The sequence below is a fragment of the Hyla sarda genome, assembly GCF_029499605.1.
Source record: "Hyla sarda isolate aHylSar1 chromosome 1 unlocalized genomic scaffold, aHylSar1.hap1 SUPER_1_unloc_10, whole genome shotgun sequence".
Taxonomy (NCBI): domain Eukaryota; kingdom Metazoa; phylum Chordata; class Amphibia; order Anura; family Hylidae; genus Hyla; species Hyla sarda.
The window spans coordinates 581,292-599,372 of NW_026607571.1; the positions used below are offsets into that span (position 1 = coordinate 581,292).

Consider the following 18,081-nt stretch of genomic DNA (forward strand, 5'->3'; position numbering starts at 1 on the left):
CTACTTCTCTTGCATACTGCTGTTTTGTGTCCCAATGGCGGCTTTCCTGCGCCATGTTGTTCCCTTTACTTTGTAGCTTGGGCTTCGCTGTTGTGGCCGCCTGGAGTCTTGTTATATGAGTTTTTTTCTCTTTTATTGAAAAATGAAAAATAAATACTTTAAAAAATAAAAATAAAATAAGATATAAAACTATCAGAATTTACAGATTTTAGTCCCAGAAAAAAAAAATGGAATAAAAGTGATCAAAAAAGGTACAAAAACTATAGATCACCGTGCAATAAATGACCCTAATACAGCCTCAAATAAGAAATAACGTTATAGTGGTCATCATAAACATGAATATGGCTTCTCTCCTGTGTGAATTCTCTCATGTACAACAAGGGTTAATTTGTGAAAAACATTTTCCACATTCTGAACATGAAAATGGCTTCTCTCCTGTGTGAATTCTCTCACGTCCCAGAAGACGGAACAAACAGAATATGAGAGAAAATGTTTCTTCCTCAGATGACAGAGACAGGAGCCTGTATGATGGGGACAGAGCCCGGTCATATATATATATATATATATATATATATATATAACAGCAATACCCCCCCCCCCTGCCAGGGCCCCCACAAACCCCTGTCTCCCCAGCAGCACTCCGCACCCCTGTCTGGAGAAACACCAGGAATGTCCCTTCTCCATCTCCACAAGGACTCACAGGGACAACCTCTTGTTATAGGGACCGGTTCACACACAGGATTTTACTTATTGGTGACAACACAGAAGTGTCCTGATCCTGATAGGACAGAAGTGACACATGAGATACAATCAGTAATATTTCTAATGGAAATGAGGCCGAGGTAATACATAGTAATCACCAATCATTATCATCCATAGAAATCATCCAATCATACTGTAGTGTAGAGCTACAAGTCACTACTAAATGATACACAATAGCATTACATATTACTTCTCATTACCGTTATTTACCTACAAAGGTCACATGACCCCAGGTGCTGATGACCAAGAGATGATGTTGGCTTTAGCTTCTGCTTAGGTTTCATTATGAAGTTTATTCGAGGGTTAATTCTCACAACAGAACTTAGAAACATCACATTTTACTGTTACCTGAGATCTCATATTTCCATTCCCCATATTATTAGATTTTTATCATTTATTATTTCATCTATCAGTCTCCAGTGTGACTTCTCTCATGTCTGTGATTTATATATATATATATATATATATATATATATATATATATATGAAACAACATTTACCACATTCTCAATATTGATAGAGCTTCTCCCTTGTGTGAATTCTCTCATGTGTAATAAGATTTCTTCTTCATGTAAAACATTTCCTGAACACAAATATGGCTTATCTCCTGTGTGAATTCTCTCATGTATAACAAGATCTGATTTCCTTATTAAACATTTCCCACATTCTGAACATGAACACAGCTATTCGCCTGTGTGACTTCTCTCATGCTTAACAAGACTTGGTTTACTTCTAAAACATTTACCACATTCTGAACATGAATACAGCTTCTCTCCTGTGTGACTTCTCTCATGCTTAACAAGATTTGATTTACATGTAAAACATTTCCCACATTCAGAACAAGAATATGGCTTCTCGCCTGTGTGAATTCTCTCATGCAATACTAGAACTGATTTTTGTTTAAAACATTTTCCACATTCTGTACAGGAGTACGGCTTCTCTCCTGTGTGAATTCTCTTATGTATAACAAGCTCTGATTTACTTTTAAAACATTTCCCACATTCTGTACATGAATAAGGCTTTTTTCCTGTGTGCCTTCTCTCATGCAATACTAGAACTGATTTTTGTGTAAAACATTTTCCACATTCTGTACATGAATATGGCTTCTCTCCTGCATGAATTCTTTCATGTCTCCTAAGATCTGATTTACTTATAAAACATTTCCTACACTTTGAACATGAATAAGGCTTCTTTCCTGTGTGCCTTCTCTCATGCAACACTAAAACTGATTTTTGTGTAAAACATCTCCCACATTCTGAACATGAATATGGCTTTTCTCCCATGTGATTTCTCTTATGTAAACGAAGATATGTTATACTTCTAAAACATTTTCCACATTCTGAACATGAATATGGCTTCTCTCCTGTGTGTATTCTCTCATGTTTAACAAGCTCTGATTTTCTTTCAAAACTTTTCCCACATTCTGAACATGAATATGGCTTCTCTCCCGTGTGTATTCTCTCATGTTTAACAAGCTCCGATTTACTTTTAAAACAATTTCCACATTCTGAACATGAATATGGCATTTCTCCTGTGTGCATTCTCTTATGTTTAACAAGCTCTGGCTTACTTTTAAAACATTTTCTACATTCTGAACATGAAAATGGCTTCTCTCCTGTATGGATTCTCTCATGTATAATAAGAGCTGATCGACATTTACATGATTGCCCACATTCTGAACACACATACAGCTTCTTTTCTTTATGACTTTTTCTGTGTCTAACAAGATCTGATCTTCTTGTAAATTCTCTTCCACATTCCTCACACTTTAAACTTTTCCCATGTTCCTGAGCTGATTGACATTTACAGAATTCCCCACATTCTGAACATGAAAATGGCTTCGCTCCTGTGTGTATTCTCTCATGTTTAACAAGCTCTGGCTTACTTTTAAAACATTTTCCACATTCTGAACATGAAAATGGCTTCTCTCCTGTATGGATTCTCTCATGTATACTAAGAGCTGATTGACATTTACATGATTGCCCACATTCTGAACACATATACTGCTTCTTTTCTATACTTTTTGTATGACTTTTTCCGTGTCTAACAAGTTCTCTGGTTCTTTTAAATTGTTTTCCACATTCATCACATTGAATCCTTTTCTTCACTCTCTGGTCCGTCCTTGATGTAACAATGTATGGTTGGTCATTAGGGGTAAAGAGGTCTACGCCCGAGGAGCGCGCCATCATATCTTCATATTCTCCTTTGTCATTCAGGAATAAGAAGTTTTCCTCAGAATTATCACTGGGATTTTCTGTTGGGATAAAAATGGATTATGGGAAATGTATAAAATATTATTAGGTTGGAAACACACATGAAGTTTTGCTGCAGTTTTTGATGGTCATAACACAGGGGATCACTGGGGCCTGAAGGGTTAATGTAAAGCCTCCCCTAAAGAAACCTCTGAATTTCCTCTGTAATATTCCATACCTGGGCTAACACCTCCTGGAATTATTACACACCCGGGGTAACACCTCCTGGAATTATTACACACCCGGGGTAACACCTCCTGGAATTATTACACACCCGGGGGTAACACCTCCTAGAATTATTACACACCCGGGGTAACACCTCCTGGAAATATTACACAAGCGGGGTAACACCTCCTGGAATTATTACATTCCTGGGGTAACACCTCCTGGAATTATTACACACCTGGGGGAACACCTCCTGGAATTATTACATACCTGGGGTAACACCTCCTGGAATTATTACATACCTGGGGTAACACCTCCTGGAATTATTACATACCTGGGGTAACACCTCCTGGAATTATTACATACCTGGGGTAGCACCTCCTGGAATTATTACATACCTGGGGTAGCACCTCCTGGAATTATTACATACCTGGGGTAACACCTCCTGGAATTATTACATACCTGGGACAACACCTCCTGGAATTATTACATACCTGGGGTAACACCTCCTGGAATTATTACATACCTGGGGTAACACCTCCTGGAATTATTACATACCTGGGGTAGCACCTCCTGGAATTTCCTCCTTCACTTCCCTCATACACGGGTGATCGGCCCAAAAATCCGTCTCCTCTTCTGGTTCATCTTTAACCTTAACCTTAATATCCATCAGATTTTCAGCCTAAACAAACAAGAAATAAAATGTTAAAAAGAACTTTACCTCAATCACTTTCTGGTCATATTTTGGAAATACTTTAGCGTCATCTACCTGATGGTTCTCTGGAACATTTCCCTCTGGACAGTCCTGGGAATACAGAGGGCGGGGACACCTCTCGAGTGGATTTCTATCAATGACTCCATCTGTAGAGAACACACAGTGATGAATAGATTATTCCATGTGATGATCAGATGATGGGTGTAGTAGTATCTAGGAGACCCTCCACCAATAAAAGTCTCCCCCTCCTTACACTGCTGATCGGCCCCGAAATCCTTCTCTTCTGGTTCAGTTTTAACCTCAACCTTAATATCCATCAGATCTTCACCCTAAAGAGATAGGAAGAAAATAAAAGTTGATTTTGGGGTCAATCACTTTATGGACATATTATGGAGAGACTATAAGGACCCCCCTATAGAGATATAGGATCAGCCTCATCTACCTGATGCTTCTCTGGGACATTTCCCTCTGGACAGTCCTGGGAATACAGAGGGCGGGGACACCTCTCGGGTGGATTTCTATCAATGACTCCATCTGTAGGGAACACACAGGGAATGAATACATCAGCTCCTGTATATCCATCTATATATATCATACACTTCTCACCTCTAGGTTAGTTATCAGGCATCAATAACAATATTCTGCCCCTCCCCCACTTTCTGATAAAACATCAGATAATCCAGTCAGACCCGCAGTGAAATCCCAGGCCCGGAGCTGCTGGTCCCTACAGAGACTCGGCTGTCACTCCTTCCTCAGGGGAATCCATTGTCAGCAGGTGGAGGAGACACAGACATTTCGGTAATAAATGGGTCATCTGGGGTAGAAATCTGGTCTCTAATCCCTTATTACAGGATTCTATATGTCCACAGAGGGAACGCACAGTTGCGGCTTCGTCTTCTATTAAACTTTCTGTAGTAAGAAAACGACTGCTCCAAAGTCTCCTCCACCAGGGACCATGTGGGATAAGGCTCTATGTCTATATAAGGCAAACACTGTGTAGAGGCCATCTCACCTCTCGGAAACTCTGGACGGATCGGCCCGGACGAGTTGCGTGGAAACAAAGGAAGAGGTGATCCAGCAGAGTTCAAGCAAGTCCAGTCTTTATTGAAGATTAAAAGCAGTACACCAAACGTGGATGGGAACAATGGCTGGACGCATTTCGAACGGTAATCCCATAACCAACAACGACCTGTTTTTATAGACAACTAGGATCCAATGGAAAAGGTGCAAACACATGTGCAATTAATACAAATATTAAAACCATGTAACATCCCACTTCCAAGGCAAGTGAACTATTGTGGACAAGATCCATGCCATCCGGGATTATTCAGAATAGTAGTAATCTATTCCAAATGAACGTAAGAAAAGCCGCAGTCTAAGCATAACATAAGACCCTGTTCACACACTCCGCTTTGACATTTGTAAATAAACCTACACAATTACTATAACAAGTGCAATAATTCCACTGACTGTCAAAATGACATAAAAAAAAGTTATAGCTCCATTGACTTTGAGTATGACCAACGAGACAAAGTGAAATCAGAGACTGACAGTAATGAGATCAGATCCTAATAATGCAAAAAATTATTATTTTCTGATATTGACTCCAGTCGGTTCAATTGTATTCAAAGTAATAAAGGCAAGAAGAAAGCGTTGATAGGATTACCAAAATAATAAAACTTTATTAAAGAGCAATAAAATAGCTTAAAATTCTGCAAGAGAGGTGTTCCTGAGACCAGGAATAAAGAGACTAAGCCAGTATAATACTGGAACATAGGTAAAGGCTCACTAAAAATTGGAATATTATTAGTTTACATAGTAACGGTGCAAGTGCACACAATAATTACATACATAGTGATAAAACAGCATAATATTGAACATTATAAATACCCAGTGGCTGGAGGAGTAGTGAATCGTGGGCCCTTACTACCCGACGTTTCGCCAAGGGACTGGCTTCTTCCGGGGCGTCACGCCCCGGAAGAAGCCAGTCCCTTGGCGAAACGTCGGTAGAAGCCAGTAGAAGCGTCGGTAGAAGCCAATCCCTTGGCGAAACGTCGGTTAGTAAGGGCCTACGATTCACTACTCCTCCAGCCACTGGGTATTTATAATGTGCAATATTATGCTGTTTTATCACTATGTAATTATTGTGTGCACTTGCACCGTTACTACGTAAACTAATACTATTCCAATTTTTAGTGAGCCTTTACCTATGTTCCAGTATTATACTGTGTTAGTCTCTTTATTCCTGGTCTCAGGAACACCTCTCTTGCTGTATTTTACGCGATTTTATTGCTCTTTAATAAATCCTTTCAACGCTTTCTTCTTGCCTTTATTATTCATGGTTGGCGTGGGATTTGTTACGTGATTATTGTATTCAAAGTAAATTGCCAGAAGGCTTCACGTTTGAGAAGTCTTCTGCTCAGATCTCCTCCCCGCTCATCGGCAAAAACTTTTCAATCGCGTATGCGTTAAAACGCATCATGTGAACCATGATGTATGTTGGCAAAATGAGAAGATACCGATGAGCGTTTACGTCTAGGAGGAGTTGTTTATGTTGTTGAGATGCTCCAAAATTCTTGTTTTAAACTTGCGCTTAGTGCATCCCACATACCCTAATGCACAGATTGAGCGCTCAACGATGTAAACAACATTAGTGGAACAACCGGCTGGAGTCAACATCAGAAAATAATTATTATTTTCGCATTATTAGGATCTGATCTCATTACTGTCAGTCTCCGATTTCACTTTGTCTAGTTGGTCATACTCAAAGTCAATGGAGCTATAACATTTTTATGTCATTTTATTTGACAGTCATTGGAATCATTGCACTTGTTATAGTAATTGTGTAGGTTTATTTACAACTGTCAAAGCGGAGTGTGTGAACAGGGTCTTATGTCATGCTTAGACTGCGGCTTTTCTTACGTTCATTTGGAATAGATTACTGCCAGTCTGAATAATCCCGGATGGCATGGATCTCGTCCACAACAGTGCTAGTTCACTTGCTTTGGAAGTGGGATGTTACATGGTTTTAATGTTTGTATTAAAAGGAGTACCCCGGAGCGCTGGTACTTAAAAAAAAAAAGTTTACCTCATCTGATAGCTCTTTCAAATTTGGCCCAGCCATCCTCTTGTAATTGCCACCTGTAGCAGTAAGCAGCCATGTCATAAAGACTACATTTCCCATGACTCCCTGCGCCAGCTTCCTGTTAGCTGCTGCTCTCTCCCCCTCCTCTCCCCCCCCCCCCCAGGAAATTATAATAAATTATAATAAAGTGACGCCCACAGCTCCTTCCCTTGTGGTTATCACCTCCCATTATCCCCCTCCCAGCTCATCAGCCCTCTCCATGTGCCCACTAGCCCACTGATCCATGTGCCCACTAGCCCACTGATCCATGTGCCCACTAGCCCACTGATCCACCCATCCATGTGCCCACTAGCCCACTGATCAATGTGCCCACTGATCCACCCATCCATGTGCCCACTAGCCCACTGATCAATGTGCCCACTGATCCACCCATCCATGTGCCCACTAGCCCACTGATCAATGTGCCCACTGATCCACCCATCCATGTGCCCACTAGCCCACGAGCTGAGAAGTTTGTGACAAATCGAATTTACTGTAAGTTCGCTCATCTCTAGGAAACACTGCACTAGTGGTGTCACAAGAAAGCCGCAGCACTACGCAAATAGCGTAGGGCTAACGTAGGCAGCGATAGGAGCCTAGTGTTAGCCCTACGCTATTTGCGTAGTACTGCGCAGGCGCAGAATAAATTAACTTTGGGGGAGTAGCCGACTCCGGGCGGGGAGGCCGGCGCAACCCGCAGTGACTCATGGGAGCGATGAGTCACCGGGCGAAGATGGCGGGGGATCAAGAAGAAATACAGGTTCGAGCGTCATCAAAAGGCCCAGCTTCCGGCCGGAGAGAAAGGCGAGGAGAAGACCGGGAAGAAGACCATATGGAAAACGTGAGTATATTAGAATGTTATATAACTTTGCCTCATGGTCCAATTCCCCCATAAAAGGTTAGCTCCGGAGTACTCCTTTAATTGCACATGTGTTTGCACCTTTTCCATTGGAGTTGTTGGTAGTTGTTGGTAGTTGTTGGTTATCGGTGACAAAGGACGCGTCCAGACATTGTTCCCATCCATCCACGTTTGGTGTACTGCTTTTAATCTTCAGTAAAGACTGGGCTTGCTTGAACTCCGCTTCATCAACGCTTCCTTTGTTTCCAGTTTGCACGCACCCGGTCCGGGCAGATCCGTGCAGAGTTTCCGGGAGGTGAGCTGGCCACTACACTCTGTTCGCCTTGGTTTTTGGACTGAGCTCGTGCTCCCTCCTGTTCAGCATTATTTTGATATTCATACATCTTATTCGCAGTCACGGATTGGATGGCGATTGGATTGTAACCCACAAGGCAAGTCTGAGAGGTCAATATTGCTCGGAATGTCTCAAGATCCAAGAAATCGCACTCAGAAAGCCGCACTATTGTTTTCCATTGACACAGCCACAAGTTTGCAATGATGTGAACTTGAAGGTCCTACTGCACAACTTGGAGTCACTATTAAGCCAAGAAACTCATTTATGGTGGGACCAAACCATGCTCACAAATTATCTGCAAAAGGGAATTATACCCCATAGATTACGTATAACAATTGCACCTACAATTGTGTTTACTAGGGATCGACCGATATCAAATTTTTTTAGGGGCGACACCGATAATCTGTCACCCTTCAGGCTGATTAGCCGATAACTTATAAGTTTCAACCCCCCCCCCCCCCCCCCAGCGGGGCAGAAGCCGCTGCAGATCAATGATTTAAAGCGGGCGCTTTAAATAAATGAACTGCAGCGGCTTTAGCCGGGCCAGAGACCCCTGCCTGTCCTGTGGTCCTGAGTCTAACCACCACAGTTGACCCATCGCTCCCCCCCCCCATCCTCTGCCCACATACCGCCGCCGCCGCCCCCCCCATTCTCTGCCCCCATATCGCTGCCGCCCCCCCCCATCCTCTGCCCCCATCCCGCCGCCGCCCCCATCCCCAGTGTTATAATTACCTGTTCCCGGGGGTCCGCAATCCTTCTGGCTCCGTCGGCGTCCTGCGTTGTCACTGTGCGCACTGACGGTGACGTCGCGTTGGGGACATCACTCGTCATTAGGCAGCGCACAGCAATAGCGCAGGAGCCAGAAGGATCGCAGACCCTGGGAACAGGTAACTATAACACCGGGGATGGGGGGAGGAGATGGGGCAGCGGCGGTATGTGGGCAGAGGATGGGGTTGGGGGCAGCGTCAGTATGCGGGCAGAGGATGGGGGGAGGAAATGGGGCAGCGGCGGCGACGGTCGTCTCTGGCCAGGGCATTATCGGCAAGGTAATTGCCGATAACGTCCAAAATCGTGATTATCGGCCAAACCGATAATCGGTCGATCCCTAGTGTTTAGTGAAGACTTTATGAGTGGAATGAGATATTGAGCGATTGTTCTCTCTTATGGGACTGATGTGAAATATGAGAATAATAAGTGGGACGCTATGCGAGCCGACATAGAAAAACTAAAAAAGAGATTACACAGTATAATGCACTACCTGAATTTGATCTTCTTATGCAACAAATGAATGATAATATTGATCGCTTGGAGAATCATATCATGCAAACCAATAAGATCAAATTATTACGGGACACCAATGACTATAAACTGAAACAGGTTTACGAGTGGGGCAGGTGGGAATGGGGAGATAAACTCCGCTCCATTTTGAAGAAACAACAAGGAGTTAAAATGCCCAAACCCAAGCAAAAAGTAAAGTTTAGCTCTTCGGAGCTCGAGTCTGAAAGTAGTGACAACTCGGAACCAGAGTTGACCATTGCTGTTGTTGCTACTACTGCTACACCCAAAAAAAAAACCTGCTTACTACCGCAAACCCCGCAGGAAGAAGCCACAACGGGCCACAAAAAATATCGAAGGGGCGGTAGGAAACATCCCAGAAAACGGTGGGACCAGTCGTCAACTCAGGAATCGGGATCACGCAAGGAGTCATGAATCTATCGTCTAGCACCATGTCCATTGGCGAAATCAAGGTTTTGTTTAAGGGTCTCAATTCTGCAAACACGTTTAATGTTTTCAATTCAATGTGTCAGGCTAAGAAGTTTGTTAGAAATCTCACTATTAAAAAGCATTTCTATAGTGTTATGAGTGAAGACAATGAATGCACAAAACAACCTACGACCAACAAATTCAAAGGCATGAACCTTCACGAACAATTGTCATTGTTGGCATTCCAGGAACTTGAGTCCTCCAACACGGACATTGTTCGTGATGTTCACACTAATATGGTACACTGTAATTCCAATCATTTTTTTTTTTTACCCAGTACAATCTACATCTGATCATATGGAAATTTTCCAAGAACATGTAATGCGGGACTTTGTTGTTCTGGGTAACCAAATTTACTCAGACCAATGCAAACGATGTAATCTAACAGGTGGTGAACCTTTGGCAGTAGAATCCCTGAATAATGATAAAAATGTTTGATAAGGGCGGTATTGTAACAGTCATGGACACGATACATACACCAAATGTCTAAAATGTTGGAGGACAGCTCCACATATAGGAAACTGGTTGGTGACCCCAATTCTGAGTTTTCCAGAGCACTAACTAAATTATTATTATGTGAAGGTGTAGCATTAGGAGCCATTACGGAAAACCAGAAGGAATTTCTATGGGTTACACATCCTATCACGCCAATCCTATATGGCCTACCCAAGACGCATAAAGGTATTTCACCTCCACCTATGCGTCCAATAGTATCCTCAAGGGGATCACTACTCTAAAGAATTTCGTCTTGGTTCGACCTAATGTCACAACCCTTGGTTCAACGGGTCCACGGTTTTCTGAGGGACACCAAGGATGCATTGGCACAACTGGATGGCGTGCCATGGGATACTGGAAACAGCTGGGTGGCATGCGATGTCGCCTTGCTGTATACCAGCATCCCATGGGATGTTGCACTAGTTGCTCTGGAATTCCATTTACACAAACATAGCCAGTATTCCCCAGATTTGTGTGAATTTATTTTGCAGGCGACTTAGTTTCTGATGTCCCATAACTACTTTGCATTGAATGGTGTTTATTTTTACAGACAAGTGGCGTCTCTATGGAGCCCAGACACACTCCGTCGCTTGCAAACCTCCCCATGTCATATTGGGATTCTCTCTATGTATTTTCGGACTCCAACCCCTTTGCAGCTTACATCCAATGGTACGGAAGATACATCGATGTTGTGCTCCTTGTTTGGCGCTCCGATGTATCTTCCATACCAGACCTTATGCATTATTTCAACAGGAATAGTTTTCATTTGAAATTCGCCTCTGAGGTTTACAGGGATTCTTTATCGCTTCTAGATGTGACCCTCGTGGGAATAGCTGGTGGTACTGTTCAGTCCCATTATAGAAACCCATTATGGGAAACACATTGTTACGGGCTGACAGTAACCATCCCAGGGATACCACCAGGGCCATTCCAATTGGCGAGTTAACAAGATTAAAAAGGAACAATACCACGCTCACTATGTATGAGACACAAAAATCTGATCATGAGTAAACTGCAAGAAAGAAGGTACTCCAATAGGATATTGGATGCAGCTGACAAAAGTTTACACTACACACACTAATCTTTTACACTGATCCCTGCAAAGCCATAGCTTTGCATTGATCAGTGTTATAGGCAGTCGATTGCTCAAGCCTGGATTTCAGGCTTGGAGCAATCAATCGCCGATCGGACGCGACGGAGGGAGGTAAGGGGACCTCCGCTTGCGTGCTAGTTGATCGGGACATCGCGATGGTCCCGATCAGCCAGACTGAGCTGCCAGAAAGCTTTCACTTAGGGTTAATAGCGCACGACACAACGATTGGTGCCACACGCTATTAGCCCAGGGTCCCGGCTATCATTAGCCGCCGGGACCAACCCGGTATGACGGTCACTGTGTGACCCCGCATTATATACCGGGACCAGGCCTGTATACCTGTACGCCCTGCGGCCTTAAGAGGTTAAAGCAGGGGTCTCAAACTCCCAGCCCGCGGAACAAAATTTTGTGGCCCGCACCAGGGATCTGGAATTTTTAATCACCCGACACATGCAGTTCTGGGTGCCGGGCAGGTGATTTTTTTCAGGTATTTAGCCCTGCTTCAGGCAAGCAGGGCTAAATGCCTGAAGACTTCACACACACTTCAGCAAACACTGCTACATGGGACCCAGTGCACATATGACGGGGCAACCAGTCTTGCCCCGTCACTAAACTGCTACTTACATCTGCCTGCGGGGAGTTCCTGCCAGAGGTGCGCGCAGTGAGTGACGTCATCACAAACACCAGGCTGGGATGCCGACGTCCAGCGCAGCGTGTGCGATGATGTTGGCAGATGTAAGTAGTGCAGTCCAGGTGGGGAAACTGTGCTAAGGCTACCTAATGTGGGGAAACTGTGCTAAGGCCACCTAATGTGGGGAAACTGTGCTAAGGCTACCTAATGTGGGGAAACTGTGCTAAAGCTACCTAATGTGGGGAAACTGTGCTGCGCCACCTAATGTGGGGAAACTGTGCTAAGGCTACCTAATGTGGGGAAACTGTGCTAAGGCTACCTAATGTGGGGAAACTGTGCTGCGCCACCTAATGTGGGGAAACTGTGCTGCGCCACCTAATGTGGGGAAACTGTGCTGCGCCACCTAATGTGGGGAATCTACACTACACTACCTAATGTGGGGAATCTACACTACCTAATGTGGGGAATCTATACTACACTACCTAATGTGGGGAATCTATACTACACTACCTAATGTGGGGAATCTATACTACACTACCTAATGTGGGGAATCTATACTACACTACCTAATGTGGGGAATCTATACTACACTACCTAATGTGGGGAATCTATACTACACTACCTAATGTGGGGAATCTATACTACACTACCTAATGTGGGGAATCTATACTACACTACCTAATGTGGGGAATCTATACTACACTACCTAATGTGGGGAATCTATACTACACTACCTAATGTAGGGAATCTGTGCTAAGGCTACCTAATGTGGGGAAACTGCTGCCTACCTAATGGGTTTCCCTTCTCTACCCCCACCCCTTCCCAGCAGTAGCACCACCATCATCCGTCAGCTCCTGCTATTACCACACGGGGGTAGGGGGGAATGGAGGGGGGGGTGTTGCAGGAGGATGATGGGGGTCCTACTGCTGGTAGGGGGTGTTGCTGGTGGATGATGAGAGGCGCATGATGGGGGCATTATATGTGAGGGGGGCATGCGGCCCAGCCTCACCCAGCCACTACCTCCAGTGGCCCCCAGATAATTTGATACCCCTGCCTTAAAGGAACCACTGGGTGTTCTTTTCCATTTAATCCGCCCCTTTATCAATCTATATAGAATGTAAAGGGTTAACAGCAGCCTCCAAACTATGATCTGACAACACAATATAATACGGGGCCCTGACTAGACCCCACGTCCATGGCGGACATTACTACAAACCATCTCATACAATCAGCGTCAGATTCATCTCAGAGGACAATGACCCCCATCATTCCTGTACATGATCCTCCTAATGTTTTATCCTAGAACATTCCCCGGCCGTCACATGATCACATGACACACTCCCTACAGGACTTTATTCTTCTGTGGTTTATAGTTTCTTCTCCATAAAGTCAATGTGTCGCCTAGAATGCTCTGTGCATAGGTCATTCTACAGGGAGGGGGAGGCTGAGCTCCTATTGTCATCTATATCTACAGGGAGAGGGAGGCTGAACGCCTATTGTCTTCTATAAATGCAGGGAGAGTGAGGCTGAGGTCCCTATGACTTCCTTATATAAAGGGAGAAGGAGACTGAGGTCCTATTGTCTTCTCTACCTATTGGGGTCACCTCTCACAGTAATAATGTACAGATCACTTCCCAGCAGTCTCCTCCTTATCATCAAGGACAGAACAGGAATTCTCTGCAAGATTTCTGGATTATTTTATAATATTGATAATAAATCCATTATTACATACCTGGGACAACACCTCCTGGAATTATTACATACCTGGGACAACACCTCCTGGAATTATTACATACCTGGGACAACACCTCCTGGAATTATTACATACCTGGGGTAACACCTCCTGGAATTATTACACACCTGGGACAACACCTCCTGGAATAATTACACACCTGGGACAACACCTCCTGAAATTATTACATACCTGGGACAACACCTCCTAGAATTATTACATACCTGGGACAACACCTCCTAGAATTATTACATACCTGGGACAACACCTCCTAGAATTATTACATACCTGGGACAACACCTCCTGGAATTATTACATACCTGGGACAACACCTCCTAGAATTATTACATACCTGGGATAACACCTCCTGGAATTATTACATACCTGGGACAACACCTCCTAGAATTATTACATACCTGGGACAACACCTCCTGGAATTATTACATACCTGGGACAACACCTCCTGGAATTATTACATACCTGGGACAACACCTCCTGGAATTTCCTCCATATGTCTCTTACCTTGTGATGTGAGGGGCCGGTGATCCTCCATCATGACTATGTCCTGGTACAGATCCTTGTGTCCTCCAACTCCTCCACTGAATAATAGACAGCGATGTCCTAATGGGGTCAGTTCTGGAGACCTCACCTACAAAAAGACATCGATAACATAGAGCGGCGCCAAAGATGGGGGACAACAATGGTGGAAATGTAGATGGAGACAACAATGGTGGAAATGTAGATGGGGGACAACACTGGTGGAAATGTAGATGGAGACAACAATGGTGGAAATGTAGATGGGGGACAACAATGGTGGAAATGTAGATGGGGGACAACAATGGTGGAAATGTAGATGGGGGACAACAATGGTGGAAATGTAGATGGGGGACAACAATGGTGGAAATGTAGATGGGGACAACAATGGTGGAAATGTAGATGGGGACAACAATGGTGGAAATGTAGATGGGGGGACAACAATGGTGGAAATGTAGATGGAGACAACAATGGTGGAAATGTAGATGGGGGACAACACTGGTGGAAATGTAGATGGAGACAACAATGGTGGAAATGTAGATGGGGGACAACACTGGTGGAAATGTAGATGGAGACAACAATGGTGGAAATGTAGATGGGGGACAACAATGGTGGAAATGTAGATGGGGGACAACAATGGTGGAAATGTAGATGGGGGACAACAATGGTGGAAATGTAGATGGGGGACAACAATGGTGGAAATGTAGATGGGGACAACAATGGTGGAAATGTAGATGGGGACAACAATGGTGGAAATGTAGATGGGGGGAACAACAATGGTGGAAATGTAGATGGGGGGACAACAATGGTGGAAATGTAGATGGGGACAACAATGGTGGAAATGTAGATGGGGACAACAATAGTGGAAATGTAGATGGGACAACAATGGTGGAAATGTAGATGGGGGGACAACAATGGTGGAAATGTAGATGGAGACAACAATGGTGGAAATGTAGATGGGGGACAACAATGGTGGAAATGTAGATGGGGACAACAATGGTGGAAATGTAGATGGGGGACAACAATGGTGGAAATGTAGATGGAGACAACAATGGTGGAAATGTAGATGGGGGACAACAATGGTGGAAATGTAGATGGGGGACAACAATGGTGGAAATGTAGATGGGGGACAACAATGGTTGCAATGTAGATGGGGACAACAATGGTGGAAATGTAGATGGGGGACAACAATGGTGGAAATGTAGATGGGGGACAACAATGGTGGAAATGTAGACGGGGACAACAATGGTGGAAATGTAGACGGGGGACAACAATGGTGGAAATGTAGATGGGGACAACAATGGTGGAAATGTAGATGGGGACAACAATGGTGGAAATGTAGACGGGGGGGGACAACAATGGTGGAAATGTAGACGGGGGGACAACAATGGTGGAAATGTAGACGGGGACAACAATGGTGGAAATGTAGACGGGGGGACAACAATGGTGGAAATGTAGATGGGGGCCAACAATGGTGGAAATGTAGATGGGGACCAACAATGGTGGAAATGTAGATGGGGACCAACAATGGTGGAAATGTAGATGGGGACAACAATGGTGGAAATGTAGATGGGGGGACAACAATGGTGGAAATGTAGATGGGGACAACAATGGAGGAAATGTAGATGGGGGACAACAATGGTGGAAATGGAGATGGGGGACAACAATGGTGGAAATGTAGATGGGGGACAACAATGGAGGAAACGTAGATGGGGCCAACAATGGTGGAAATGTAGATGGGGGCCAACAATGGTGGAAATGTAGATGGGGACAACAATGGTGGAAATGTAGATGGGGGGGACAACAATGGTGGAAATGTAGATGGGGACAACAATGGTGGAAATGGAGTTGTCTTTCAGAGACCAGTTCAGAAATGCGCGGCTTTACCTTGGCAAGTGCCACTCTCAACAATGGCAGTGTTCCCCCCACATTAGGTTGGCAGTGTTCCCCCACATTAGGTTGGCAGTGTTCCCCCACATTAGGTTGGCAGTGTTCCCCCCACATTAGGCGGGCAGTATATAAAGCTGGGTGGCGGGCGGTATATAAAGCCGGGTGGCGGGCAGTATATAAAGCTGGGTGGCAGGCGGTATATAAAGCTGGGTGGCGGGCAGTATATAAAGCTGGGTGGCGTGCGGTATATAAAGCCGGGTGGCGGGCAATATATAAAGTGTGAACTATTACATTGTGACAGGAGGAACAAGAGAGGAACAACACAATGTAACAAACCCTCTGCATAGAAACTCACCTCACACCACGTCTCCTCTTCACTGAGCTCCTCCCCTTCTGGTCACATGTCCTCTACAACTGCTGAGCTCTGCCCACTCCTGTCACATGACCATCCCCACAGGTCCTTGATCCACAATCTCCTCTATCCTGCTGAGCTCCGCCCCCGCAGGTACTGGTCACATGACTGTGACATCATCACAGGTCCTACACCTCCAGCATCTAGATCAGTGGTTCTTAACCTTGTTTCAGGTCCTGAACCCCCCCAGCTTCATATGCGCATTCACCGAACCCCCCTTAATTGGAAAAATAGCATGATTTTTTCAAATTCAAAACATAGGAGGTATATATTTATACATAGGAGGTATATACTTATACATAGGAGGTATATATTTATACATAGGAGGTATATACTTATACATAAGAGGTATATACTTATACATAGGAGGTATATACTTATACATAGGAGGTATATATTTATACATAGGAGGTATATACATATACATAGGAGGTATATACTTATACATAGGAGGTATATACATAGGAGGTATATACTTATACATAGGAGGTATATATTTATACATAGGAGGTATATACATATACATAGGAGGTATATATTTATACATAGGAGGTATATACATAGGAGGTATATACTTATACATAGGAGGTATATACTTATACATAGGAGGTATATACTTATACATAGGAGGTATATACTTATACATAGGAGGTATATACATAGGAGGTATATACTTATACATAGGAGGTATATACTTATACATAGGAGGTATATACATAGGAGGTATATACTTATACATAGGAGGTATATATTTATACATAGGAGGTATATACATATACATAGGAGGTATATATTTATACATAGGAGGTATATATTTATACATAGGAGGTATATATTTATACATAGGAGGTATATACTTATACATAGGAGGTATATACTTATACATAGGAGGTATATACATAGGAGGTATATACTTATACATAGGAGGTATATACTTATACATAGGAGGTATATACATAGGAGGTATATACTTATACATAGGAGGTATATACTTATACATAGGAGGTATATATTTATACATAGGAGGTATATACTTATACATAGGAGGTATATATTTATACATAGGAGGTATATACTTATACATAGGAGGTATATATTTATACATAGGAGGTATATACTTATACATAGGAGGTATATACTTATACATAGGAGGTATATACATAGGAGGTATATACTTATACATAGGAGGTATATACTTATACATAGGAGGTATATACATAGGAGGTATATATTTATACATAGGAGGTATATACTTATACATAGGAGGTATATACTTATACATAGGAGGTATATACTTATACATAGGAGGTATATATTTA

At 43.4% G+C, this 18,081-nt stretch overlaps 1 protein-coding gene across 1 annotated transcript; it reads right to left on the bottom strand.

Moving 5' to 3' along the window:
- Nucleotides 1-703: 703 nt before the first annotated feature.
- On the bottom strand, nt 704-16,772 carry LOC130297934 (gastrula zinc finger protein XlCGF26.1-like). The gene is made up of 7 exons (XM_056550782.1): nt 16,706-16,772; nt 14,449-14,575; nt 4,337-4,428; nt 4,148-4,223; nt 3,949-4,040; nt 3,738-3,861; nt 704-3,016 (listed from the first exon to the last, which is right to left on the bottom strand). Exons 2-7 carry the CDS (start codon nt 14,480-14,482, stop codon nt 1,446-1,448), a joined length of 1,989 nt encoding a protein of 662 aa, XP_056406757.1. The 5' UTR covers nt 14,483-14,575; nt 16,706-16,772; the 3' UTR covers nt 704-1,445.
- Between the last annotated feature and the right edge of the window lie 1,309 nt (nt 16,773-18,081).

Excerpts from the sequence above, each read along its gene's own strand:
- LOC130297934 (XM_056550782.1), bottom strand. The coding sequence starts at position 14,482 with ATGATGGAGGATCACCGGCCCCTCACATCACAAG. Across the intron at positions 4,429-14,448 it reads CCGGCCCCTCACATCACAAG|ATGGAGTCATTGATAGAAAT; the intron begins GTAAGAGACATA and ends TGTTCCCTACAG. Across the intron at positions 3,017-3,737 it reads TCCAGGAGGTGCTACCCCAG|AAAATCCCAGTGATAATTCT; the intron begins GTATGTAATAAT and ends TTATCCCAACAG.